A 23309-nucleotide genomic window follows, 5' to 3' on the forward strand; every position below is an offset into this window, starting at 1 on the left:
CACATCAACACTTTCCGAATAGGGCTCGGTGATAGAAGCCACATTTTAGATCTTGAGTGGTACGTTAGTGAAGACTTTACATATTGTGACCAACAACATAAAATTTTTGAAATCATACGGGGTACAAAAATGTGTTGGTTCCACAAGACAGCTGAAAGATGGACAGCCAACACGTTTGACGACCTGACGTGTAATGTAGCTGACACGGACTCCTGGGGTGGCGCTCACAAAACAATAATGTTGAAACTCAAAGGTACATGCTTACCACAAATTTCTTACCCTAACCTATTTCTGCAAAATGTGTGTACCGCTAACTTCCCCACTATCGAGATAGACATCGTCGAAGTTACATGATAAGTGAGAAGGAGGTCCTCGAAGCTCCAAAGAAAATAGTCGCGAAAATTGGATGGGTAGTCGACCGCCTTAGAGAAGAAGAAGAGGCGTTCTAAGTGTTTGCGGTTGATCGGTCCAGCCGTTCCAAATGGTGTGCGGAAAAGTGTCATGTTTCCCGGGAATATGATAAGGAACCCCAAATGCAAGCCGTGCGATGGAAACGAGGGCCTGAAAAGCAAGCATAGTGCCTGAAGCAAAAATGAGGTAGATCCATTTTCAATTACAGTGGGATCGTACAAAACTGGCTGTCGCAGACCATCTAAGAATCGGAGGTGCAAGTGGCTATAATAAGCACACTGAACCTGCAGGAAGGGTGATTTTGTGGCCATGCGGTATCCAAGCCATTCAGGAATGTATGACGCAGTCTACAAAAGAGTTCATACGAGCAAAAGTAGATGGTATTTATGTCTATAATTGCTATTCTTCCTCAAACTTAGCAGTAGCCGAATTCGAGGATATGCTGGATAGATTGTTCGTGGACATAAAAGGACGGCGATTAAAAGTCATTACTAGTGACTTTAATGCATGGGCCATAGAATCGGGAAGTTCATTAGTGAATGGAAGAGGGCCTGTATCTTGGAGGCCTTCGCGCAATATTGGCTAACGATGGTTAGGCAAATACATACCGGAAAGGAGACGCTCAGTTCGGTTGTGGATCTGACTTTCGTTGGTCCTTCACTAACTCGCGATGTTTTCTGGAACGCCAGCGAATATTACACCCACCATGATAGGAAGGCAATTGTTTTTGACCTGAAAAAGAATTCAAACAGTTGAGGAACTATACCTCCAAGAATGACGAAAACATCAAGTTGGTCTGCGAAACCAATTGGCGAGCAAACATTTATAGACGTGTGGTTAGACCAGGCTATTATACTAGGTCCACTTTTGAAGAAATCGTTCCATAACACATAGTGTATCACGAGGGCATTTGACTCATTGATACCGAGACCCTATATTTTCCCCAGTAGAAGGCCTACCTGCTTTTATAACAGTGAACTGCTTGATCTTTGGTCGGCATGCCATCAGCTCAGACGAGCGGCTCAGAGAGTAGCGAGTAGAATTAACCAGGAGATGGAGAAACGTGTCTACAAGGAAGAAAACTCAAGTTAGCTGTACATCGAAGCTTCAGACAATTATTTGCAGAGGCAGATATAAACCCATAGAAAGAGCCTACACGGTTGTAATGAGAACATTCAAAGTTCAGGCAGCCCCATGCCCCGATTTTCTACTTCAGATTATTTCTGGTTTGTTTCCAGATATGGCAGTATTACTCCTAGTAACTGCAAAGGGAGTACTGGAGATTTGTAGCAGGCCGGGAGACAACAGAGCATCATGCCTCGACGGTATATCAAGTTGGCTATTAAGTCGAGTCAGGTCATATTTGTGGAGTTGTTGGAAGAACGCTTGGTGGATGCGATCTTTTCTGAGATATGAAAACGGTAAAGATTAGTGCTGTTGCCTGAAGTTGGTAAACCTTCTGTCGAACGATCTTGCTACATACCTTTATGTCTTTTGGACATTATGGGCAAAGTATTGGAGTGGCTAATGCATAACTTACTACTTCCGGCTATAGCGAGTCTGAGAGGTCAGATCGACAATTCAGCTTCCGTAAGGCCAGATCAGCCATGGATGCCTAAAGCTAGTTACTGGCTTGTCTGAAACTAAGAGGCTTGGAAAGGGTATTACTAGCAAATATTGTGCAGTAATTGATGTGCAAAATGCATTCAACTCGGCCAGTTGGAACCTTATGAGGAAATCTTTGGTGTGCCCACCTAATTAACCGCGCTTATAACACAAACAATGGAACCAAGAAATAAACTGTCTCCACGACTGTTCCGTAGGGCTCTGTGCAGGGAACACTGTTGGGGGACCATATATATCCATATCCGCAACCCTTCCAGTTGCTTGCAAGGCGACAATCGTGGTTTCCGTCCATAATTGCTGTTGCAAAAGATTTCGTGGATGTGGAGTTTTATCCATCGGAAGCATCACTTCAAAACTAGCTATCATACTCCTTGGAGTGATGATAGATGCGAGGTTTAAACGGTATTTACCGTATGCTTGCATTAAGCCGTCCAATGCTAGCATGGTCATGGTAAGGATTAGTAAGTAGTAACAATGGTGCCAACGGGTGGAAAAGGATCGATGAATGTGGAGAAAGAGTGTCGAGGGGGCAGTTGTAGGAGCAGTAGCATCGAAAAGTCTAATTGGGCAAATCTTTACGGGCGAGAGGAACTCCAGTGCAGGTAGAGAGACAGGGGAGGCGGAAATGGTGCCGTTTCGAATGCAATCGATGAGCGAAGGGAGAGGCTAGAGCCTTGCCTAGCCTGCGACATAATACTAAGGTGGCTTAGCGGGAAAGAGGACAGGAGTTAGGGTGTGTTTTTAGTAGGTAAAAATGCCGCGTCCTGTAAGATATGTTCCAGTATCTTTTGAAGATTTTCAATTCCGAAAAAAAAAGAAGCACGAGTCATTATCGACTTGGGAAATGTTATAATACCTCGTTTTGAAAAGTGTGTTTTTCCGAAGGTTACAGGCAAACCTTATTATTTGTACTCATTTCCCATGTAAAGTTTCATGATAACGCGTTGGACGCTAGTGCGGATGCTGAGTCAGCTCTCAACATGGACACTACTCTGAATAATCTCACCAGATAGTAGAATTAGTAGTAAATGCAACTAGCAATTGCTCACATTCTTGGTTTTGTAAATAGAATGCTCTCCACATGCTATGTTAAACCAATAGTTATGCAAAAGATACTATTCAAGACTATTTAAAATTTATTTCCAGAGGCCTTTCTGACTTGCAAATGGAAATACTACCGAAGTTTTTTCTTTCTACTAGTCCTAATTCACTTCACGTTCGTTTTGAGCCTCTCAGCGGCCGCCATCCTTGTGTTAAGATGCCTCCAGAAGTTTGCTAATGAATCTTTTTCCGAGTTTCTTAGTCATCATCTTAAAGATACTTCTGCCAACAGTACAGCCAATGGGACAACAACTAATGGTGGTATCTACAACACCACAAGTGCAGAAATGTTGGAATTGCTCGAGATGTACTACATGTCGATGAAATCCGTTCACGTACTAAATATATTCGCACTTATTGCTGGACTTTTGCTATTCATGCACGCCATCATACAGGTGAGACTTCTTTTTTCGTTGACTTTAACCATTTCAAATTAACCACAAAAGAGCTACTGTGGAAATATCTATTGGGTATCTTTAAGCGTGGCGAATCCGTAATATAGGGGATTTGTAAAAAAATCATTAACTACCTGGCGGCTAGGTGCCTGTGTTTAGGAAAAAAGTAAATCGCGTGGTAAAACACTGCAGGGAGATTGAAAATTTGTAGGATTTCTTAAAAAGATCTTCATCATTTGAAAGAGAGTAGATATTTTTGCAGAAGAGACAATTATATTCAATGAAGATAAACATGAAGAATGCAGCAATTTTTTTAGCTGCGGATACTGTTTTACTCTTAATATGAATTATTTCCGTGCAATTTTTCCAACTTTATCTGAATAAGCGAAATATTTCCGAAGCAGACTGTGAAAAAACCCTTTAGGCAGCAGAACGTAAGCACGCACTCGTACTTAATTCAATCAACTGAATTAATCTGCTTATAGCGGAAGATTGTCATAAATTAAGGTAAGTCTCCGGGGGATAAGCGCTTAGCACAGAGTGCGTGGTGTATGCTTGCCATGTTACTTCCAATTATTTGCAATAACTGCAGGGTAAATGGTGGCTTTACCAAGCTTTACAAAACAGAGTAAACTATGGGTTTTTGCAATTTCGGGGTCATCACTTCTTAAATGGGTATTTGAAGTGATTACAATTTTGAATAAACATTGCAATTAACAATTTGAGGAAATTTTTCTTAGCGTTCCATCCAATCCATTTGATTGCGCGTGGTTACCAATAGTGATTTCGTACAAACTTCGAAGGTATTCCTTCTTTTTCAAAATATTGATTGATTGCAATGACGCTTCTTACGATTTGGAATTTGGCATTCGATTCGATTGAAACTTCAGAAATTAAGATAGTATTTTATGAAATTCAATCGTTAATCTACTCTCTAATAAATATTTCGGGTTTTGGCTACTCACGTGCAAAGTTTTTGGATGTTAAAACATCGTTGCTTTTTTGACTAGTGTTGATGCCCCTCTCCACTCTTCTTATACTGGAGTCTGTCTTTACATAGCCGTACCTTCTTAGGTATTCCTGTGCCGTTTATCTCTATTATGTGCTACGGTTAGAACACTTTCGACTTTTAAATCTTTATTATGGTAGATGTTTCCAGTACGGAGTTTTTAGCGTTCTTCCATATTAGTAGAAGGTTTTTTGCGTACCTTTAACACTATGTCCTTCTGAGTGTGCATTTGAACCTTCTATCATAATAATAGTGATTTAGATATTAATTGATAGCCGCTTAGTTGGTCTGAGGCTTTTTAGTTTAATATGTAGTGGATACAACTCTTATTCCATCACATTCTACCTACTTGTGTGGTTTGAGTGGTTGTTTTTATTAGGACCATTTAATAATAATACTGTCAAGGGAGTTTGCACTTAGTTGGACCTGAGTATCTTGATGGTCGTTTGGCTATCGGACAGCACAACAATATCTTGCCCTCCAAAGTTTTGTGGGGGCGGTGTAATGCGGAGTCACTTAGGGGAAATTCGTTCGAACTCCACACCAAAGTAGCACCGCGACTGGAAACTCACCCACCTGAGTAGCTCGCCTACCTGTTGACCCCAGGTTGACAGATACGAAGCTGGGGAGCAACCTGGTATAAAAGCAGTCTACCTTCAACGAAAAATATAGAGGGTCGTCAATAGGAATAATAGTTTCATGTTTTGGAACTTTTCTGTTTTCTCTGGAAATGTCTCAACGATGTACATTTTAGGAGTATTAAACGAATCAAAATCACGACTATTGGTGACATTGGAAGTTAGTAACAAAGTCTCGTAAATTTATATGAATCGTTTAAATTAGGAGTGACTAAACGTGATTTTGAAATTTTGATAAATTCCCTTCAGTTCGTGTGCATTCTCGACAAAAAGTGGTGAAGTTGCCATTTCGCCCGAATCGAAACCAACCACTCCCAAAGCTGCAGGACATTCAGGGTGTGCGCCAATTGGACGCGGTTCGCCTTGCAGTGACAGTCTTGTTCCCCGGAGGGCTAAACAGTGCTGCAACGATCATAACTAGCGATTCCATGTCAGAAAATCTTCTGAATTACCTGCCTGCCTGCGCCCATATCGTCGAACCCTGCAATCGAGCCGCAGATTTCATATTTATTTTTATTATTCAATTAATTTGAGCGATACCATGGCAGTCAGGTTGTGGATAAAATCCGGCTCAATAGGTTACGGTGGACGGATCACTTAATCCATATGGATGAGGATCATCCAGCCCGGAAGTCTAAAAGGGCAATATCTATGGTAGAAAAGGAAGACGAGGCAGAACCTGCCTGAGATGGAGCGATGGGGTAGATCAGGACACCGGACAGCTTTTAGGGATATCGAATTGTTGGACCTCGGTGCAAAACCGAGATGTCTGCAGTTCCTTAGGCCGGCAGGCCTAGACCGGATACCGGTTGTTGCGCCGTCGATGACGATATATAGTACAACCGAAACCCGTGGTTACATTGTAATACAGAATGGCCTCAGGAACAACTACCACTAGAGCAAGTAGAACCGGTACGTTGCACTGGGAAGATGGGATTGCAAGAATCCGAATCCATCACCCAGGGGCGGGCCTCAAGGGAGCGCGATTACCAGCCCACAGCAGTTAGAGACCGGAACTAGAGGCCCAAACGTCGAGGCAATGCTCCTACTGTCCAGTCTCCAGCTGGCCAGCGGATTCCTCGCAAGAAATTTATGATATGCCTACCGTAGAGCAGTGGTAAGTTTTATTAAAAAGTTGCATAGGGCGGCAGTTGGGGCAGTGAGGTAAGGCGCGAAATGACAACGAACAAGTATAGAGCGAAAAGAGAACATAATAGAATGGGGATAAAATCAAAAGAGCCAGTGAGAGTACCCATGCAGTAGTCTCTCTATCTGCTCAGATTACCGTCTCCCCTGTATATCCAGTGCAGTATTTCCGGTTGCGTCACCATTTTTTTACTACTATTCTAGTACCTCTTGTCTGGTGCTGGTGGTGGCGTGTTTCATACATTATATATTTCTAGTCTAGGGCTAAGGATAAATTCAAGAAGGTACTCATCTCTTTGATTGGTGTCGCTGATTCCTCTGTAGCCCTTCATAAATCTGACGACTAATTCCGATGGGATGCGGGTGTCATCTTCAGTTAGGAACCCTGAAAAACGTATATATTTTAAATTAATAAGGATGTAAGTGCATGGTTCTAGGCAGGAGGAATCTCATATTATCTGCATACTTCCTCCTCGTAGACCACGAATCTGCCCACGAAATACCCAGGGTTCTTGAGCTTGCACTATTCCAATGTTTTCCTTGGAAATTGCCCTTGTAATTAATTAACTTAATTAACTCCTTTTTCATGAAAAAGGACCTTTGATTAAACAGTCATAGCACTTCCCCCAGCGCAGGAAATAGAATACTATTAATTTCTCTGAGTGGTACAATTCGTAGAATCCAAAAGCGTAACAAATTTCGCGTTCCTCTGCCATACGCAGTTCCTTTGAAAACATTGCTACTGCACATAAGTAATCAAGAAATTAAGTAGGAAATAGCATACCTGCAGAGCATGTTATGATTTTGCGGTGGCCTGAACAGGGATTTGGGCACCTGCTTAAAATCTTCATGTCATCATGAGAGATATTGGAGTGGGCATTTGGTTAGCACTTTTTAAATGGGGCTTACAATTGACGTGGGTTAGAGGTGACGGAAAGAGTGGCTTAAAAAGTATAGACCCCAGAGTGCATCAGTCGTGGAGAAGACACGGTGAACCCCGCCTCCACCGCTTCTTCTCGGCTTGATCCAGTTACCACATCTTCTTCCGTATCGCATCTATTTTGACGTATGCCATGCCCCAATTTGTCTCTGACCTTTGCTTCTCATTCAGGAAATTATGGGGTTTAATAAATGAAGGAATCATTAATTCTTTCAACCATGAACCGCAGACAATGGAACATAATGTGCTTCGAATATTCGGGACAGTCGGAAGACTTATCCAATTCTAATTGATGCAAATATTATGTTTTCTATAATCATCATGTCTCGTGAGAAACTGTGGTGATGATATTTTCCTTAATTTTGTCCGATCCATTTCCCAATACATGGGATCAGTGCCTTTTGAGTTGCGTCGTGGAAACTTCTAGTCCGTTCAAATGGATTTACCCTTCTTCTTTGGTAAGGAGGGTAGGTCTCATTCAGTAAAAGATTTAAGGGGATCATTTAGACGACGACAAAGGCTGCCTCAAACGATGCGCGCTGCATACCCTCCATTTCCCAGCGTTGTCCACCATTTCTACCGACACTGAAGCCACGTACAGCAGGATGGATTTCATTCCATTTGCTTCCCTAATATTAGGCATCATCTGTTAAGGAAGCCAACTGTTGGAAGTAGGATAACCTATTTTAAGCGACCACGTAATTGTGTGTGTGTCTCATCTATATCGTTGCTATTGGGCTTTCCCCTAACTCTCTTATAAAGCCTCCTTGTCCGGCAACATGCAGCTCGCAAAGTTGCGGTTTTGTTGTTTGTCTAGTACCTACTGGGAACCAGTCACCTTTTGGGCATGGCAGTATTGGTTAATTTGGATTTCTCTGGCAGTATTATCCAAGCATTTGTCGGCCTTGAGAACCCCAGAAAAAGCCTCCAAAAGTTTTTGTCGTCTACCCAGGCAACCCAACTGATATTTTGCAAGAGCTCTTTTTCGAGTTCAGGTGATCATTGTATGTATGCCAGGTCCAGTATAGTCCTTAGGTTCCTTTCTTTAGAAGTATATGAGTTCCGGGTACTCGCGAATACCACTAGCTTGGGTTTTCCCTGTAGGGTTGTCAGCCATACACAATCTGGAGGACCAGTTGGTACAATTTGTCCCGTTTTTAGGCAGGTGAGACTCGCCTTAAACCTTCTCCGTCTGCAGTTTTTTATTAAGAAAGAACTCCTGGTGATCACCACATGGAGTGGAGATAGGGTTTGGTAATAGAGCTGTTGGTGTTGCTTCAGGAGGCGTTTCCCAGGTTTTATGTTCCATTGTGGGTACCAATCCACGTTTCTCCCTGGGACCTATATTACCCTTTGACCACCGGATGCATGTGTGTGTATACTTATATACATTCACTGAGCGTATATCTGATAGGAACTGATTGCACTTCAACACATTCAACCCATCTAACGTTACCAATTCACCGCACTTATCAAGGGCGTTGGTAAAATACTACCAAGGGTTACCAATTCCTGAACCAGATCCACAACCGTGGCTTGGCGAAAGACTACCTGCTAGCCTGATAAATTGACGTAGTCAGTTGTGTATCTTTTTCTCCGATATTTTCACTGTAGTGTTTAAAAGATAGATAGACGATGTGAAGAGGACATGCCAGGTGATTTTCGAGACTTCGGTAGTAGAATTATTTTCTGCCATATCACTGGCATGCACGACTTCAATTTTCGGGCAAGATCTTATCAGATAACTTGAAAACTTCCCGGAAGATCTCATTTAAGGGCCGACGATAGAGTCTTACCGTCGTATAATTTCATCCATGGCGTTTATGATTTGGCTCCCTCTCCAAGACCCAAGCAATAAAATGTGGTCTCCACCGTCCAACACCAAACTATGGATATGGATATGGATAAAGAGGAGAAATAATCAAGAGGAAATTTCCAAGGTCGTTGAAAGTCTGAGTAAATATAGGCTGCTACTCGATTTGATTCTTAAGCCTATTGTTGCGCTAAGCTTGAGAGGAGATTAGCACCTAAATGATATCTGATGAATGAACGAATCCCACATGACTCAAAGTCAAATTACTTTACGAGTAGGAACATGCGAGTACCACGATGTTATAAATCCAATTATAAACTCGAAGGTTGCATCTCAACCCCCGTAAATATCAATGAATCCGCCTCAGCAATATTGGAGATATCTCATCCGTTATTACAAATAATTACGTTCTTTACATATTTTTTTGATTGAACAACACGAAGTGTATTCAGGTATCATGTACAACCGCTAATTCTACCTCATAACAGAAAGTGCACGGGTCATCGTAACCTTGCTTAGTTATTTTAATTTCACAGCGAACAAAGTCGCCCTTGAAATAAATTAAGTGCAATAATGAGTTCATCTTCGATTAACATGATATGCCAGAATCGAAATCGAATTACTTCGCACTTGTAGACACTTTTGTAGTACATCTTCAGATAGCTATGTGGAAATTTGTAATATTGGAAAAGTAGACCAGGGGCTCGGTGATGAGTTTCCATTTTGCGGATTCGCTGGGGAAATACTAGAAATAGATAGCCACAATCACACGCACATATGAATGTAACATATTTGATTTTGTTGGAGTCATCTAACATCATTTTCTCTGCATTATAATCTCACAAGTTTGCAATGCCATGTTTAAGTCAATTTTGTTGATTTTGTTGTTTTCTTGCTGCAATACTACACAAATTCTGTACATGGATCCGGTGGTTGATTGTTGGCCGCAGGCTCATTTCATTCCGCTGAAGAAGCTGGTCTACGAGTTTGAGATAATCTCGAATCTGCTAACAGCACCGTGTGCAATGCTCAAATGCATAGTCGTGCTCATATCGCCGTACGGATGGTATTTCGACAGTCACCACAAATGGATTTACCACCTGAGCAGTTTCATCATTCTTCCAGCATGGATTAATTTAATGCTAATAATTGGTAGATTTCCTCGTCTGGGATGCTACAGTTTGATGTTCACCACAGTCATGCGAAATTTCCTCAAGGTAAGAAAGTGTATGCACTCGGAATCATTTATCTAATCTGGCGCTGATGGACGGGGCTTGCGAAATTCGTATGAATCAAAATTATTTGCCAATGCAATTAAAAATCAGGTCCCCGAAATATCGACCAAAGTAGTTCACTGATGCCTCTATGAAGTGGAGTAAATGAATTTGTTTTTCACCAAGAACATTCACGATACTAAAAAATGAGTACAAATTTCGCACGCCATCGCGGCCCCAACAGGTGCCTCCATAGTTGAGGGCTCATCACCCACTAATTGCAAAATTGCTATTTCTGCCTGCAGCCGTTAAAACTACTATCATTATCTTTTTATCTTTTGTCGTTGAAGGTCATGATTTCGTTTGTTTTCCTCATAATTGGATTTGCATTGAGCTTCTCACTTATGTTCCCAAATTCTGAACACTTCAACGATTCACCACTGGCCCTGGTTCGCACCGTCGTAATGATGGTCGGTGAATTCGACTATCTTTCCACGTTCACTAACGAGAAAGACGTGAGTATTCAATTTAACTTTGATTTTTCAAGCCTCCAAAATGCTACCCTATTATTTCTTTTCATTTTTTTTGGGTTATTAGATTAAAAGATTAGATTAATATGCATTTTTTATCTACGGATTTTTGGCTTCGTTTATTCCATTTTCTACTTGTTTCTGTTTTTCAGCCGTTCCTGAATGGAACATCACGACTTATTTTTGTACTTTTCATCATTTCTTGCAGCATAATTTTGATGAATTTGACTCAAGGTAAATCAGATATATTAAATTTTCAATGGATTTCAGTTATAGATGGATCATGCTCTCGCGACGGGATCCATGTGAGAATAGAAGTTATCCCATTATCTGAGTTTCTGCTCATTTCGGTCTGTGGAAACTTAGATATCGATTGCATTAATTGAATGAAACTGAAAATTTAAGGTACATGAAAACCGAAACAATCTCTAGGGCTTTCATTTAGGTACTCATGTTGTGTAATAAATTACATACATAAAATCAGTATTATGCACATCTGCGCTTTCCAAAACAGATTCGATCAGTAAAGGTTAGATGTACTTCCATGCACGGAAGCTGGCTCAAATAGAAAGGAAAAACAATGGATGTGTATCTTTGATTCAAGAGAGTTATTCACTTTAATGGTTGGATTTCATTAATGCAATTTGAAATGTGGTCATTTTAGGATAAAATGCTCATGTAAATATTTTTTAATTCAAATCCAATCAATTAAATTTAATTTTATATCTATCACTAAAGTATGTAATGAAATTCTATCAACGGTAATACATACCAAGCATTAAGGTTCCTTAACTCCAATCTGCTAACTATACCCCACAATTCCAACGTATTGAAAAATAGGAAAGTCTGATGGTTTCATGTATGGTTTTGCCTCACATTTTGCTAGAAAGTAGGAGGCAGCCAATGGCTGGCTCGGGGTCTTTACCTCCCAGGATTTGTCATTATTTTTTTAATACACGGAGGTGTAAGAAAATCTTAGAAAGTCGCATCCATTCCAGCTCTCCGATGTGAATGTCAAAGCTGGCGTGGATATAGTATGGGATTCTCCTGAGTTTGCCCTACGGGACCACAATTTAGGCATTACTTCGCGGAGCGGGCTTGCCTTCCGTAAGCCTTCATGTTCCCAAGTCTGCAGTCTTCCACTTCTTTGTTTTCTTCAGCAGCTCCATTTTGATTTTAGGGTACAGCCTCTTCATTTCTTTGTGCTCTTCTCTCGCGGGCTTCTCTCAGGAGTTGGGTTTGTATCCGCACAATTGTGTGGATGACCCGGATTAAGTTTTGGGGGCTCACGTCGACTCGCAGCGCCTTGCTCAGGCTTCTTCTTTCCTCCCGGAATCTCGGGCACTCAAACAGCACATGTTCTGGATTTTCTGGGATCCCACGATAACTGTAACAGTTTGGGGAATCATCCACACCGATAATGCAGATACTTTCGGTGACAACCTTGTCCAGTGAGAAACTGCGTGAGATGATAGTTCGCCTCCCCGTGCCGTTTATCAAGACATTCCCTAATATCAGGAATAAGCTTGTATGCCCACCCTCCCATCGATAACTCGTCCCACCGTCGTTGCTCCTCTCTTACCGTTCACCGGTGATTTGCTTCCGTTCCCGATGGACGCTTGCCTCCGTCCATACAGGCATCGCATCACTATCGCAAATAGGTCAATAGGGACCATCCCTGCGATTATGAATACCGCATCATCCAAACTAGTTCGAAATGCGCTGCAATTAGACGATAAGTAGAATTTATCTTCCTCCAGTTCTGTCTCGGTGGCGTAACCCTCCACATCTTCCGAGAGTTCTGCAACGATCCCTATTTCCAGGTCATCTGCAAAACCGACCAAAGTGGCCTCCTCTGCTACGGAAAGCAAGAGCAGCTCGTTATACATCACGTTCCAGAGCAGAGGGCTCAATACCGAGCCTTGTGGTACCGCTGCGGTGATGATGTAGTCATTGGGTCCGTCGTCCATCCCGCACCAGAGAGCTCTATCCGACAGATAACTAACGATCGGCTTAGCCAAGTCACCAGTTGCATTAATTCTGGCAAATGGCTCCTTAACGCGGTCCTGTTGGCGGAGTTTAATGCATTTCTTACATCCACCGGCACCACAGCACAGCACTTGCCAGAAAGCATTGCCTCACGAGCCAAGTCCACCACTCTTCCGACCGCGGCAAAAGCATAGCGACCTTTCAGGAACCCATATTGTTCATCCGCAAGACCATTGCAATCCTTCCACGATTGGGAGCAGTTTATTGTAGATGATGCGCTCGAACATAGTGTCCGACAAACAGATAGGCTGATAGGATGCTGGGTCCCCCGGTGGCTTGCCGGGTTTAGACAACAAGACCAGTTTTTGCCTTTTCCATTGTGGAGGAGATACCCCTTCCGCCATGCACGCCTCGAAGATATTTATGAACCAATCAGGTTTGGTCCCTACTGTCAACTTCAGCGTTTTATTAGTAATGGTATCCAAACCCGGAGCCTTGCCATCGCCGATCCTTCCACAGATCTCTCGAAGTTCCTCCTCGGTAACACGAAGTAATACATCCACCTCGAATTGGGCCTCTGTTTGATACCTGCTCCCCCTATGGTGAGGAAAGAGCGTGGTTACAATTTTTCGTAGAAGCCGTGGACTGGTTGCCTGGGCCGACCTTTACCCCTGCAATTTCTTCATAAACAGCCTGTAGGCCATGCCCCAGGGGTTTATGTTGGCATTCCCACACAGTCGTCTAAAGCAATCTCTTTTGCTGCTACAAATGGCCTCCTTTGTTCTGCTATGTAACATCCTATAATCCTGTTCGCACTAATCGTGAACGGGTCTTCCCCTGGATCGCTGGAACTGCCTTAGCCTTTACTCCTCGATTTCGCTATTCCGCCAGTAGTTTGGCTGTTTGCCTGCAAACTCTCACCTCCGGGGCATAGCTGCGTCGCATGCCTCGGTTAACCATAGAGTGATTCTCGATACCATTTCGGTCGTCGTGACCCACCAGAGCTCCAGAGAACGTGTCTTGCTCCCTATTCGCTTTCTATTCGCCACGTGGCCCACCAGCGACTTTAATAAAGATCACCTAGTGGTCGCAGTGTGTGTAATGCTCACTGACATACCAAGTGAGTCCCCTCGCCAATACGGCGCTCACGTACGTGAGGTCGACGATAGACATCCAACTTGGCAAATGCCTCGTGGAGGATACGTCCTCTCTCATTTGCCCTTCGATTGCCCCACTCACAGGCCCAGGCATTAAAGTTACCCGGTATCATCTTCGGGGTATGACTCCTTGCGTCTAGCACCAAATGTTGCATCTGCGCACGTTTTGCGTTAGGAGAAGCGTAACAGCTGTAGACATCCCTACCATTTTTGCTTTTACGAAACCAGCTTCCAGAAGTTGCATAAATTCCTGAATGGCCTGCCCGCCGCACGCTCATATCGCTGCTTTACCAGTCTAGCCCCTGGCCCAGACACCACCACCGTAGTTGTGATAGGGTTCACAAATAATGACAACGTCTAATTCCTTTCCCTCGGATGGTCTGTGAGAGGAAGTCTCTTAGCCAATAGTTGACCCAGCCTAGCTTCACTCTGCCCGCCGCTGGTACTTTGAACACTGTCTCTGGTGCCAGGCTGATAACTGCAGTCTGCGTCCCCTCATAAACCTTTTACATCGATCTGACTGCCGACTCCTGTAGTTCCGCAAGTTCGAACAGCTTTTCCAGTTCTGCGCGGACATCCTCCTTCGTGGTAACCTCATCGATATCCTTGCCTTCGATAGTTATCTCTTGCCATCGTTTCTGAAGTCTGGTATAATAATTTCAGATATAATTTTGCTGATCGCTACTTTTTGAGCACGAACCTTCGTTGGTTGCGTTTTTGCAGTAGTCAAATGTTAACCTTCGCTCCACTGCTCAACTTCCTATTTTCCTCTTTTTTGGGTGTAGTCACTTCGTTCTCGGCATTGCGGAGATGTGCCTCCGCTCGGTGCGCCTGTTTATATGCCGTAAGAGGTTCCGTTTTTTTAAGCCCCCCGTAGCTCACTGAGGCGATTAGGTATCAGTGAGGCTTCGTTCGAACACAGTCACTTATCCCCAACTGCAAACTAACCAATGGGCATGGTTCACATAACACCTTGGATTGGGGGAGGTGGTTTTCGACTCCTTACTCTAGATTTGAAGCGTTTTGTTGACAATAGGGTCATTTTGTACACGGTTATCATCATCCATTAACGCTCTTGGTAGATGAGAGGCACGGATCCTCGAGGATCGCATTTCACTCCCAAAGAGAAATAGGTTAGTTCCCACGTAGTTACATTCCGAATTAGTCTATCCTGCAGTCTACTGTTTGACACCTTTATATATATCCCTTTTTCCTATTCCAAAAGTGTTAGAAGGCACAGAAGAAATTGCTTTTCTTCTCGTTTGGGCCTCACTTCATTGTAAAAGAGTCAATCTACTGTGAGCAATTTATTGAAATTCATTAACCTCGCTGAAAATCCATACGAATAAAAGAGCGATGTCTACACAATCTTCACTAACTTCTCCAAATATTTCCAAATTTTTCCCTCAACCGGTCCATGATTTTTTTTTGAAAATAAAACCTTATTAAAATCGATTCACTGTTTGTTTGTCACATCCACTTTTCTCAGAAACGACTGTACCGATTGATAGTAAATTCGCTGAGGATATTCACACATCTGGTGAATTACATTGCTGCACGTTGGACTTAAGGGGTGTCTCCACATACTTAAAAGATGAGTGCAACATTCTTTTTCATCGAATATGGCCATCCGGGGTATCAAATGAAAGATCGCGGTTAGTCAAAGCAAATATTAGTTTTAACAATAGTTACAGAGGCGAGGGTTACGGAGAAATTACCCAACCGAAAAATCTGAAAAAAAATAATGGTAGTCCATGCACTTGGTATCTTGGCGGAAATCCTACTATTATTAGCATATGTCATAGTAGGTCAAATATTTTCTTTATGTCGATGTGTTCCGCCGCGCATCCAGAATGTCCCTTCCCTTCCCTTACCCTTCGTTTATGCTATCAATTCAGAAATATCCATTCCTTATTCATCCTTTATAATTCCTTCGTCCGAAATATTCTTGAGTACAGTTCGATGGTGTCACCCCCTACTATACCTTTCCTATTCTACTTATCCTGACCGTCTGTTTTTCTTAATCTGACACCTTTGCAATCTCGAAGATACTTGACTGACACACATGTCCTTATTAAACTTAGTAAGGGCTTGATGGACAGATTCGTAGCCTCCGAAATTCAATGTCGTGACTAATCGCACAATATTCTTGGAGCTCCATTTGCGGAGCTCCTGTTCTACTTCTATTCCCTCTTGCATAGAAAGTTACGGTTGCATATAACATTGTTGATTTTGAAAATCGGAAATATTTCGTATCTTTAAGGCATTGCTGTGAATGACATAAAGCAACTCCATGAAATAAGCCAAGTCATCCGTTTGGAAAAAGAGTCTCGATTCCTTTATGAATTAGAAAGCGTCTTCACTCACCCTATCATCGTTAATCAACCATTTTTGAGGAAGGTAACGTAAATTTTAAAAGTAAAACTTTACCAACCTTAAGTTCCCAATATTAGGTAAAACATAAACTCTTTGACCGAGGAGTATCCACAGATACGATTAGAGTCACCCGTGATGATCGACAGGGGCTTAATAACACTGTCTACGGTAGGTGAATGCTGAAATGTGATATTTGAAACAATATTAATCGTTTTCTATCGAATTCTCTCTAGAAAAACTGGTGAAGGATTTCAAACCTGAATATAATATCAATCGAAGGCCATCTTGCATTCCATTTTATTCTGGACAATAGAAGTATTTAGTGAAATGCAATGTAATTTATCATTTTGTCTTATTAATTTTGAAATTTAAAATAAATTATGGTAATTCTTCCTTCAAGTAGACAGTAAAGACGTGGATCAATTCATGGAGGACAGGCAGTGAAAAACATAATTAAAGAAGGAGCGTAACCCGAGATGAATTGATCCAATCAAAATCTATTTTACATAAAATTTTCTATTGCAATGACTAAAGGCAGAAGTTAATGGTGAGGATAATTTTGCCACCGGTAAAATTCAAGACAACAAAGATGTAATGTGGATGATTATCAAGTTACCTTGAAGCTCATTACAACCAACAATAACTGACAAACATCATCAGCAGTTCCGTTCCACAATGTCGAAGATGTAAAAATAATGGCTCAGACGACACGGTGTGATGTTACCTGAGAAACTCGACATATCTTTCAAATGGCAGACGAAACATCGTCATCTACTGCATTCCAAATGTGATCAACAAAAGCATGTGATGTACTTAATTAGCATTTAATTACATTCGCGACATTTATTGTGCGATTTCCTTCAATAATATGATCGTAGGGACAAAAAAGTCGTTACAGATTTTTCGGCTCTTGATGGAGTGTTAATTAGAAAATGTAGGTTGTTGTTGCGTTTAGGGCAATTACTCACAATGATTATCTCTTTTGCATTATCCATTCATCCTTCATGTGTTGCTCGTTTTATATCCAACCTTAATTTCTTCGCCCTAATCGCTAAAACATGCAATGAGACTTTTTTGACCATGAATCGGATTATCTTCAAACATTGCAACGACTTTCCGAGCAAAAAGCGTATTGGATTAACAAGACGCATGGAAGCAAGAGATTGCACTCTCAGATACAAAAAAATCTTTTAAATAATTACAGCGACAGATCAAACAGATTGCTCTCGTAGCGCATGTACGTAGCAGATATGTGTACTTTTCTTATGATCGGCTCCTGCAAAAAAAACGACATTGAATTTCATCAACACCAGTATTTCAGTGGAAATGAAAGGTAGATGCACAGAAAAGATTGAGGTTTTAAACTTACCAGTAATGCTATTTGCGGTTTCCTACAATTGTTTAAACAAATGGGAGTGTCATATTCTGCTACCTAAATTTCAAAGTAAAGCTTATATTGGGTAATGAGATGCCGTGTTTAGTTTAAACTGCTGGTAAGATACTTCGTGAAAATTATAACATTGAAATTCAGATGTAAAATATGAGATATAACCGCAACGTTTGCTAAAAGTAAGTGTTGAGTATATTTGATGATATAATAGAAATAATTTCAGCCCCATAGAAATGACTTAATTGTGGCCAAATATTGATAGAATGTGTGTATCATTTGCAATAACAAAAAAACATTATGATTTTCCTTCGATATCAGTTATGAAAATATGTTTAGGGTTCAGTTATCTCTATCCGACAATTTAATATACTATCCTTTCTGTTGGTAGTGCTACATCAATTCACTGATTGATGATTGATTACGTATATATTAAAGCCAACCTCAGTCCCCTCAGGGGTCGTCAGCGACCTTTAACTTACGGTGCGGGTGACATCCCCGAGGTGCCCGAGTAAGTAGTTCTGACCTCCTACCTGGCAGTATACTTGCGTCCTAGGAAGTAGCCTTGAGAAAACGTCTCGATCAAGAGCGAACCGCGAATGATCGATACACGTCAGGACGCACTGGGAGTTCTCGGAGCCGTCGACAGCTCTTTGTCGACGTCAATAGGGTGATATGAGCCTAGCTCTGCCAAGGAGGAGGCTTCATGGCATCTCGACTTATCGAGTACCGTTACTACCTGCGTTCTCGACGATGATCAACTCTTTTTAATCAAGGCCGCGGGAATGAGTTAGTCGGGATTCGATGTTAAGGGATAAGGTTTTTTAGCGTTTACTTCATGTCAAATGAGACGATGTCGGACTTTCGCCGCCGGCTTGATGCTCTGGAGGACACCGTTTCGGGCACGGAGGGCAAATCCTGGCAGGCGGTGATTTTAATGCTAGCGCCCTTGAGGGAAATGGATTCTGGAAATGGCGGCGAGAACCAAGCTGGTAGTTTTAAACACCGGATTCACGCCAACGTTTCGGCGCCAGGCGTCGCAGCTTACACCGTCATAAATTCCGTGATGAACCTGATAACGACAGCGTGTGAGGCCTCCATGCCCCTGAGGGGCCCCAGCCATAACAAGGGTGTCATAAGCTCTGTCGTTTGGCACGAAATTTACACCCCAATGAGGAAGCATGGGCCATAAAGGCAAATATAGATTAACAAAAAGGAGACTCGATCGCACGATAAATAAAAAAATAAAAGCAAAGCTCACGGCTGGCAGAACGTGGTCAACGAGATGAATGAGGACTCTTGAGGACTTGGCTATAAGTTTCTCACCCGGGAAATCGAGGTTCCGCCAACGGGAAGACTTGCTTGTTCAACGCTTGCTTGTAGGAGGACATTTTTCCCAGACATTTTTGGCCAGATTCGCGCTGATCAGCAAGGGAAAAGGGCACTCGTATTTTGAACGTCCAGCGTCCCCACGGCATACCATCTATTTGACAACATTGCGTCTCAAGTCAGCATCAAAACCACGTTTAATGCATCGATCGTTGATTGGGCCTGTCAAAATTTAAATTATCGCTCCGGTAGAACACCTTTATATTCTATGAAAGAGAGTGCATCTTTCGTACCATGACAATAAGGCAAATCGAGCGGTATGATGACGGACGGAGTTTTTGCCACTTCCACCGATCGTGGAATACTCTTTCTACCAATCATGTCTCAAATACGCTGATAAATCAGTCGGGTCTGGTCTTAACAGTGAGTTTAAGGGCTCTATTGGGAATGGAATCAAATCCAGGTGCAGCAAATTTGGACAAGTTCCTCCTCAGTTACCGCAGGTACGGTGTAGACGTCCAACGCTTGCGCTTTTTGCGCTCCCCTGTATCCGTGGGGAAGATCGCCATTACGATATCGAGCAGAATATCCGTGCAGGTCACTTGCGGTGTTCATGCTCTCATCTTCTTCATAATCACCTTATACGTTGTTCCCCTCTAGTCTGCCTCTGCGCAAAGTTCTTTGAAGCATTCTTGCTTGCTGGTCCGTTTAGTCTACTTAAGCCTACCTCGAAGGTTTACATATACTTGTCGTTTTTCATCGAAATCTGGTCTTCCTCTAGATCATTGGAAGATTCTTCTAGCTCGAAAATATGTAGCCCACATCTCTGCGATATCTTCATTCCATCAATAGTTTGACTACCTTTTTGCGAGGACTCGCCACCTCGGAATAGCAGCGTTGCATACTCTCATTATGCGTCCCGTCATTTGCTCTGTCTTTTCTAAAGCCGCACCACTGGGATCGTGCCCTCACCGTAGCATCTCTATGAATGCATCCTTTTCAAACTTTTCACGGATCAGCCTTGGTTTCCAGCTTCGCTGGAATGCACATCGCCGCATGGTCCATATTCGATCTGGAGGAAAATTGCCTGGTTTTTGCTATCAGTATAGTGTTCAATGACAAACCGGGCCTTTTTGGATGGGTTCCACACTCCCATATTGCCGCGTTGTCAGTTACATTTGTATCCCAGGCCTTGTTGTGCTGCTTATGGTAGCTTCGATTATCTTCTCATAGATTGTCTGTAAGAGTAGGCTTTGCGGTGCCTTGCAGTGGTTGAGGTTGATTTGAATCAACTTCGTATCTTTGCTACATCTAAGGCTCTCCTAAACGCTCGGCATTTGTAGCTGCCTGCAACGTGCCGACAGTCGACGCTCCTTTTTCCCTTCCAAAGCACATATTTAGTGTGAGTTTTACATTCCCTTAACATATGACCTTTTCCTCCATATTTTCTGCACCTTTTTAGCCTGCCACAGTCACCGATCCATTTGGCTATTATTTGGCTAAATTCAAGGCATCTAGCAGCAGCGCATGGGGGACACCTGCTGTCTGAGTAGTTTCAACACTGGTTCAGCTGATAAGCTTATAGTTGCCCTTTGTGTGCCTTCCTCAGTTCTCTGATTGCGGAAGCTTGCAAACCGAGGTGCTCGAACTGGGCCTCGCGAATATTCTCCTTGGTCTTGATTTCTTCAATGCCTTTACATTGTATCACAATCTTTTGCTTTTTAGCCCGTACTTGGGCTTTTTCCCCTAAGGACTTCTCCACCTTGCCTAGGAAATTTCCAGCGATTTTGCCAGATTTCTCTAGTTCCAGCATCAAATTTTCTTTTCGGGAGTGTCTGATTCGGTTCACGCTTTCTCCAAGGTCCTTCAGCTCTGGAACGGATTTAACCTTCCTGAGGATATCGGCGTATGTCGTATTACTTTTCTTCGAAATGATAATCCATTCGGGTCGTGATCTTCTTTTATGAGTCACACTTTTCTTTCCCCTGACCTTGGTGCATGATTCTTCGGTTCCTTTTTGGAGCTTTACCTCTCTTGACCACTTTGTTGTCCTTTCCTTTCTCCGGTGAGAGGCATTTTTGCTTTTTTGCGGCCTCCGAGGATCCAAAAGAATAGTTTACTCTCTCTGCTGTCCTTAGATTTTAAGAGGGCGTCACTCGTGTTGCTTGAGTGACGCTTGCTTTCTTCGAGGCACTTTTTTTGTTCTTGGCACAAATAGCTCTGACTACGGTTTTGATAGCCTGGTGAACATTGTCTTTATCCTTTATGAATTCGGACTACTCTATTATTTTCCCTCCGAGTTGGGCGAACAATAATTCGTCCGTATTCTGACACTGTTGTTCTGTATGGCTTCTCTTCTGTGCACTTCAGTATTTATTAGCTTTCCGGGACCTTCCCTGATTTACTTCTTTCAGCAACATTGATTTCGGGGAGATAGCAGAATCGTCGAGTTTCTCCTAAATGGATTAACTACTAGTTCCGCTGACATCTCCAAGGTAATGAACTAATGAATGACTAGTCGGCGGGAGAGATGAATTCCTTTTAAGTGTTTTTTCTCTAGGCTGCCAGTAGTATTCAATAGATCGGTGGCCAAGTAATCCACCACCGAGGCACGCATTCTAGGGATATCAACGGCCTGCTTGCCCACTTTCAAAGTCGCCGGTACTGAAGTTCCGAGCCCTTGCACCTCACATTTTTCTCTCCTTTTTTCCTCCAAATTAGTTTCTTGTTCTCAGTGTCTTCCCATAGCCATTTTGGACCACGGATGGGTGTTTTTCTCCCTCTTTCCCGACTTGCACATGCCTATGCTCTGCTCACCTCCAAAGTTCATGTTCATATGCATCCGAATGCCTTTATCCGTACGAAGGGACTTTCCTGATGGGAGGCAACTCCACGAAGTACCTTTAATGCCAATGAAGCCAAAGAAAGATCCCCGTTAGACAACGCTTCTTATCGTAAAACACCTCAGAACCATCTATTCGGTTTTTTTTCGGGGCTGCTGTACTCTTTCTTGCTAAATCTAGATTCTTGGTAAAACGAGTGTTTAAAAAAAACCAAAATTAGGCTTTTCCTTCATTAAAAAAAACGTTCAAATGAAGACATAAATAAAACATTTGTAAGAAAAGATTGCTTAGATAAATTGGCGTAACTTGTATGTTGGACTTCGTTAAGGGGGGTCGTTTGGAGAAGGTTACGAAGTTTATCTATAGTCCAGGCAGAACAATGAAGCTTAATCACCCATCTCTGTAGATTAGTTTGATTCAAAGCATTAGGACCACGGCTCCAAATTGATAAGCGTGTAATCCAATCACAAGATAATTGTCGAATAATTTATGATTGTATTTTATGGGATTAATCGTATTTACCCACAAATTGACTTAGACATTGTTTTTATTCGGTTTATGTCCGTCCCATCAAGCTTTAATCAAATACATTTGTATTTATTTAAAAGTGCCTTGGGCTAATTTGAACATAAGATACTTTCCAAAAAGATTTTTTCTCGATATCGGAATTCTTTCCCATATTTCGAACATCTTATCCGGACAGAGTGGTAAAGTTCAGGGACTGAATCTTCACATATCATTTACTTAAGCAACTCAAATCAAATTATCAATTTATCTACAATTATCAGAATGGCATTCTACAAACAGTAAATCTTCCGTATTTGGATTATCATTAAAGATTTTTTTTCTTCGTTTCGCTTCTCCTACCAGACTGGTATGCAATAGCAAACATAATGACGGGAGCATTAGTCGAATAATAATTACATATTTCATTGAAGATACACGGCATTAGCAAGGATGGTATGCTTGTACCTGAAACACGGAATTGTCAGTTGTTAGATAATAATTGTTTAATAAAAAGAAGATGCATGGCTTTTTCTGGATCTCACGGTGGCGTTGTCAAATAATTTATGGCAAATAATATCTTGGGTTGTTCGTGTTGCATACAAGAAGCCATGTCGCGGATTGAATCTTCTTCAATGTATCTTGAGTTTGAAATACAAAGTGGCGGCTGTTCATTCGCTTGCCTTTGTTGGATAATCCATAAAGTTGCGAACTGCCGTGGAAGCGTTAAGAAAACGCGACACAATGCTGTAAAGAGAGATGAAGATGATGACGAGGATGACGATTGAAAATTTACTATTGTTTTATTTAACCACTTATTGGTGTTTGGTCATGGGTGCAGAAGATTTGTATATAGAGATGGTGGAGAAAAGGGAAGCAGGTGGTTAGGAAATGGCTTTTG

At 42.1% G+C, this 23309-nt stretch overlaps 1 protein-coding gene across 3 annotated transcripts in view; it reads left to right on the plus strand.

Moving 5' to 3' along the window:
• The window catches only part of LOC119659573 (transient receptor potential cation channel subfamily A member 1-like), a 31263-nt gene extending 13950 nt beyond the window's left edge, over nt 1-17313 (plus strand). Inside the window, exons 5-12 of one of the 3 annotated variants that reach the window (XM_038067728.1) lie at nt 3184-3533; nt 10030-10296; nt 10644-10808; nt 10976-11057; nt 16233-16369; nt 16423-16513; nt 16579-16679; nt 16749-17313. In XM_038067728.1, the coding sequence (XP_037923656.1) occupies nt 3184-3533; nt 10030-10296; nt 10644-10808; nt 10976-11057; nt 16233-16369; nt 16423-16513; nt 16579-16658 (1172 nt within the window). In that variant the 3' untranslated portion in view covers nt 16659-16679; nt 16749-17313. Of the gene's footprint in view, nt 1-3183; nt 3534-10029; nt 10297-10643; nt 10809-10975; nt 11058-16232; nt 16370-16422; nt 16514-16578 lie in introns of all 3 variants that reach the window. The other 2 variants (XM_038067729.1, XM_038067727.1) reach the window with 2 other exon arrangements.
• The last annotated feature ends 5996 nt before the right edge of the window (nt 17314-23309 follow it).

The sequence above is a fragment of the Hermetia illucens genome, chromosome 6 (assembly GCF_905115235.1).
Source record: "Hermetia illucens chromosome 6, iHerIll2.2.curated.20191125, whole genome shotgun sequence".
Lineage (NCBI taxonomy): Eukaryota > Metazoa > Arthropoda > Insecta > Diptera > Stratiomyidae > Hermetia > Hermetia illucens.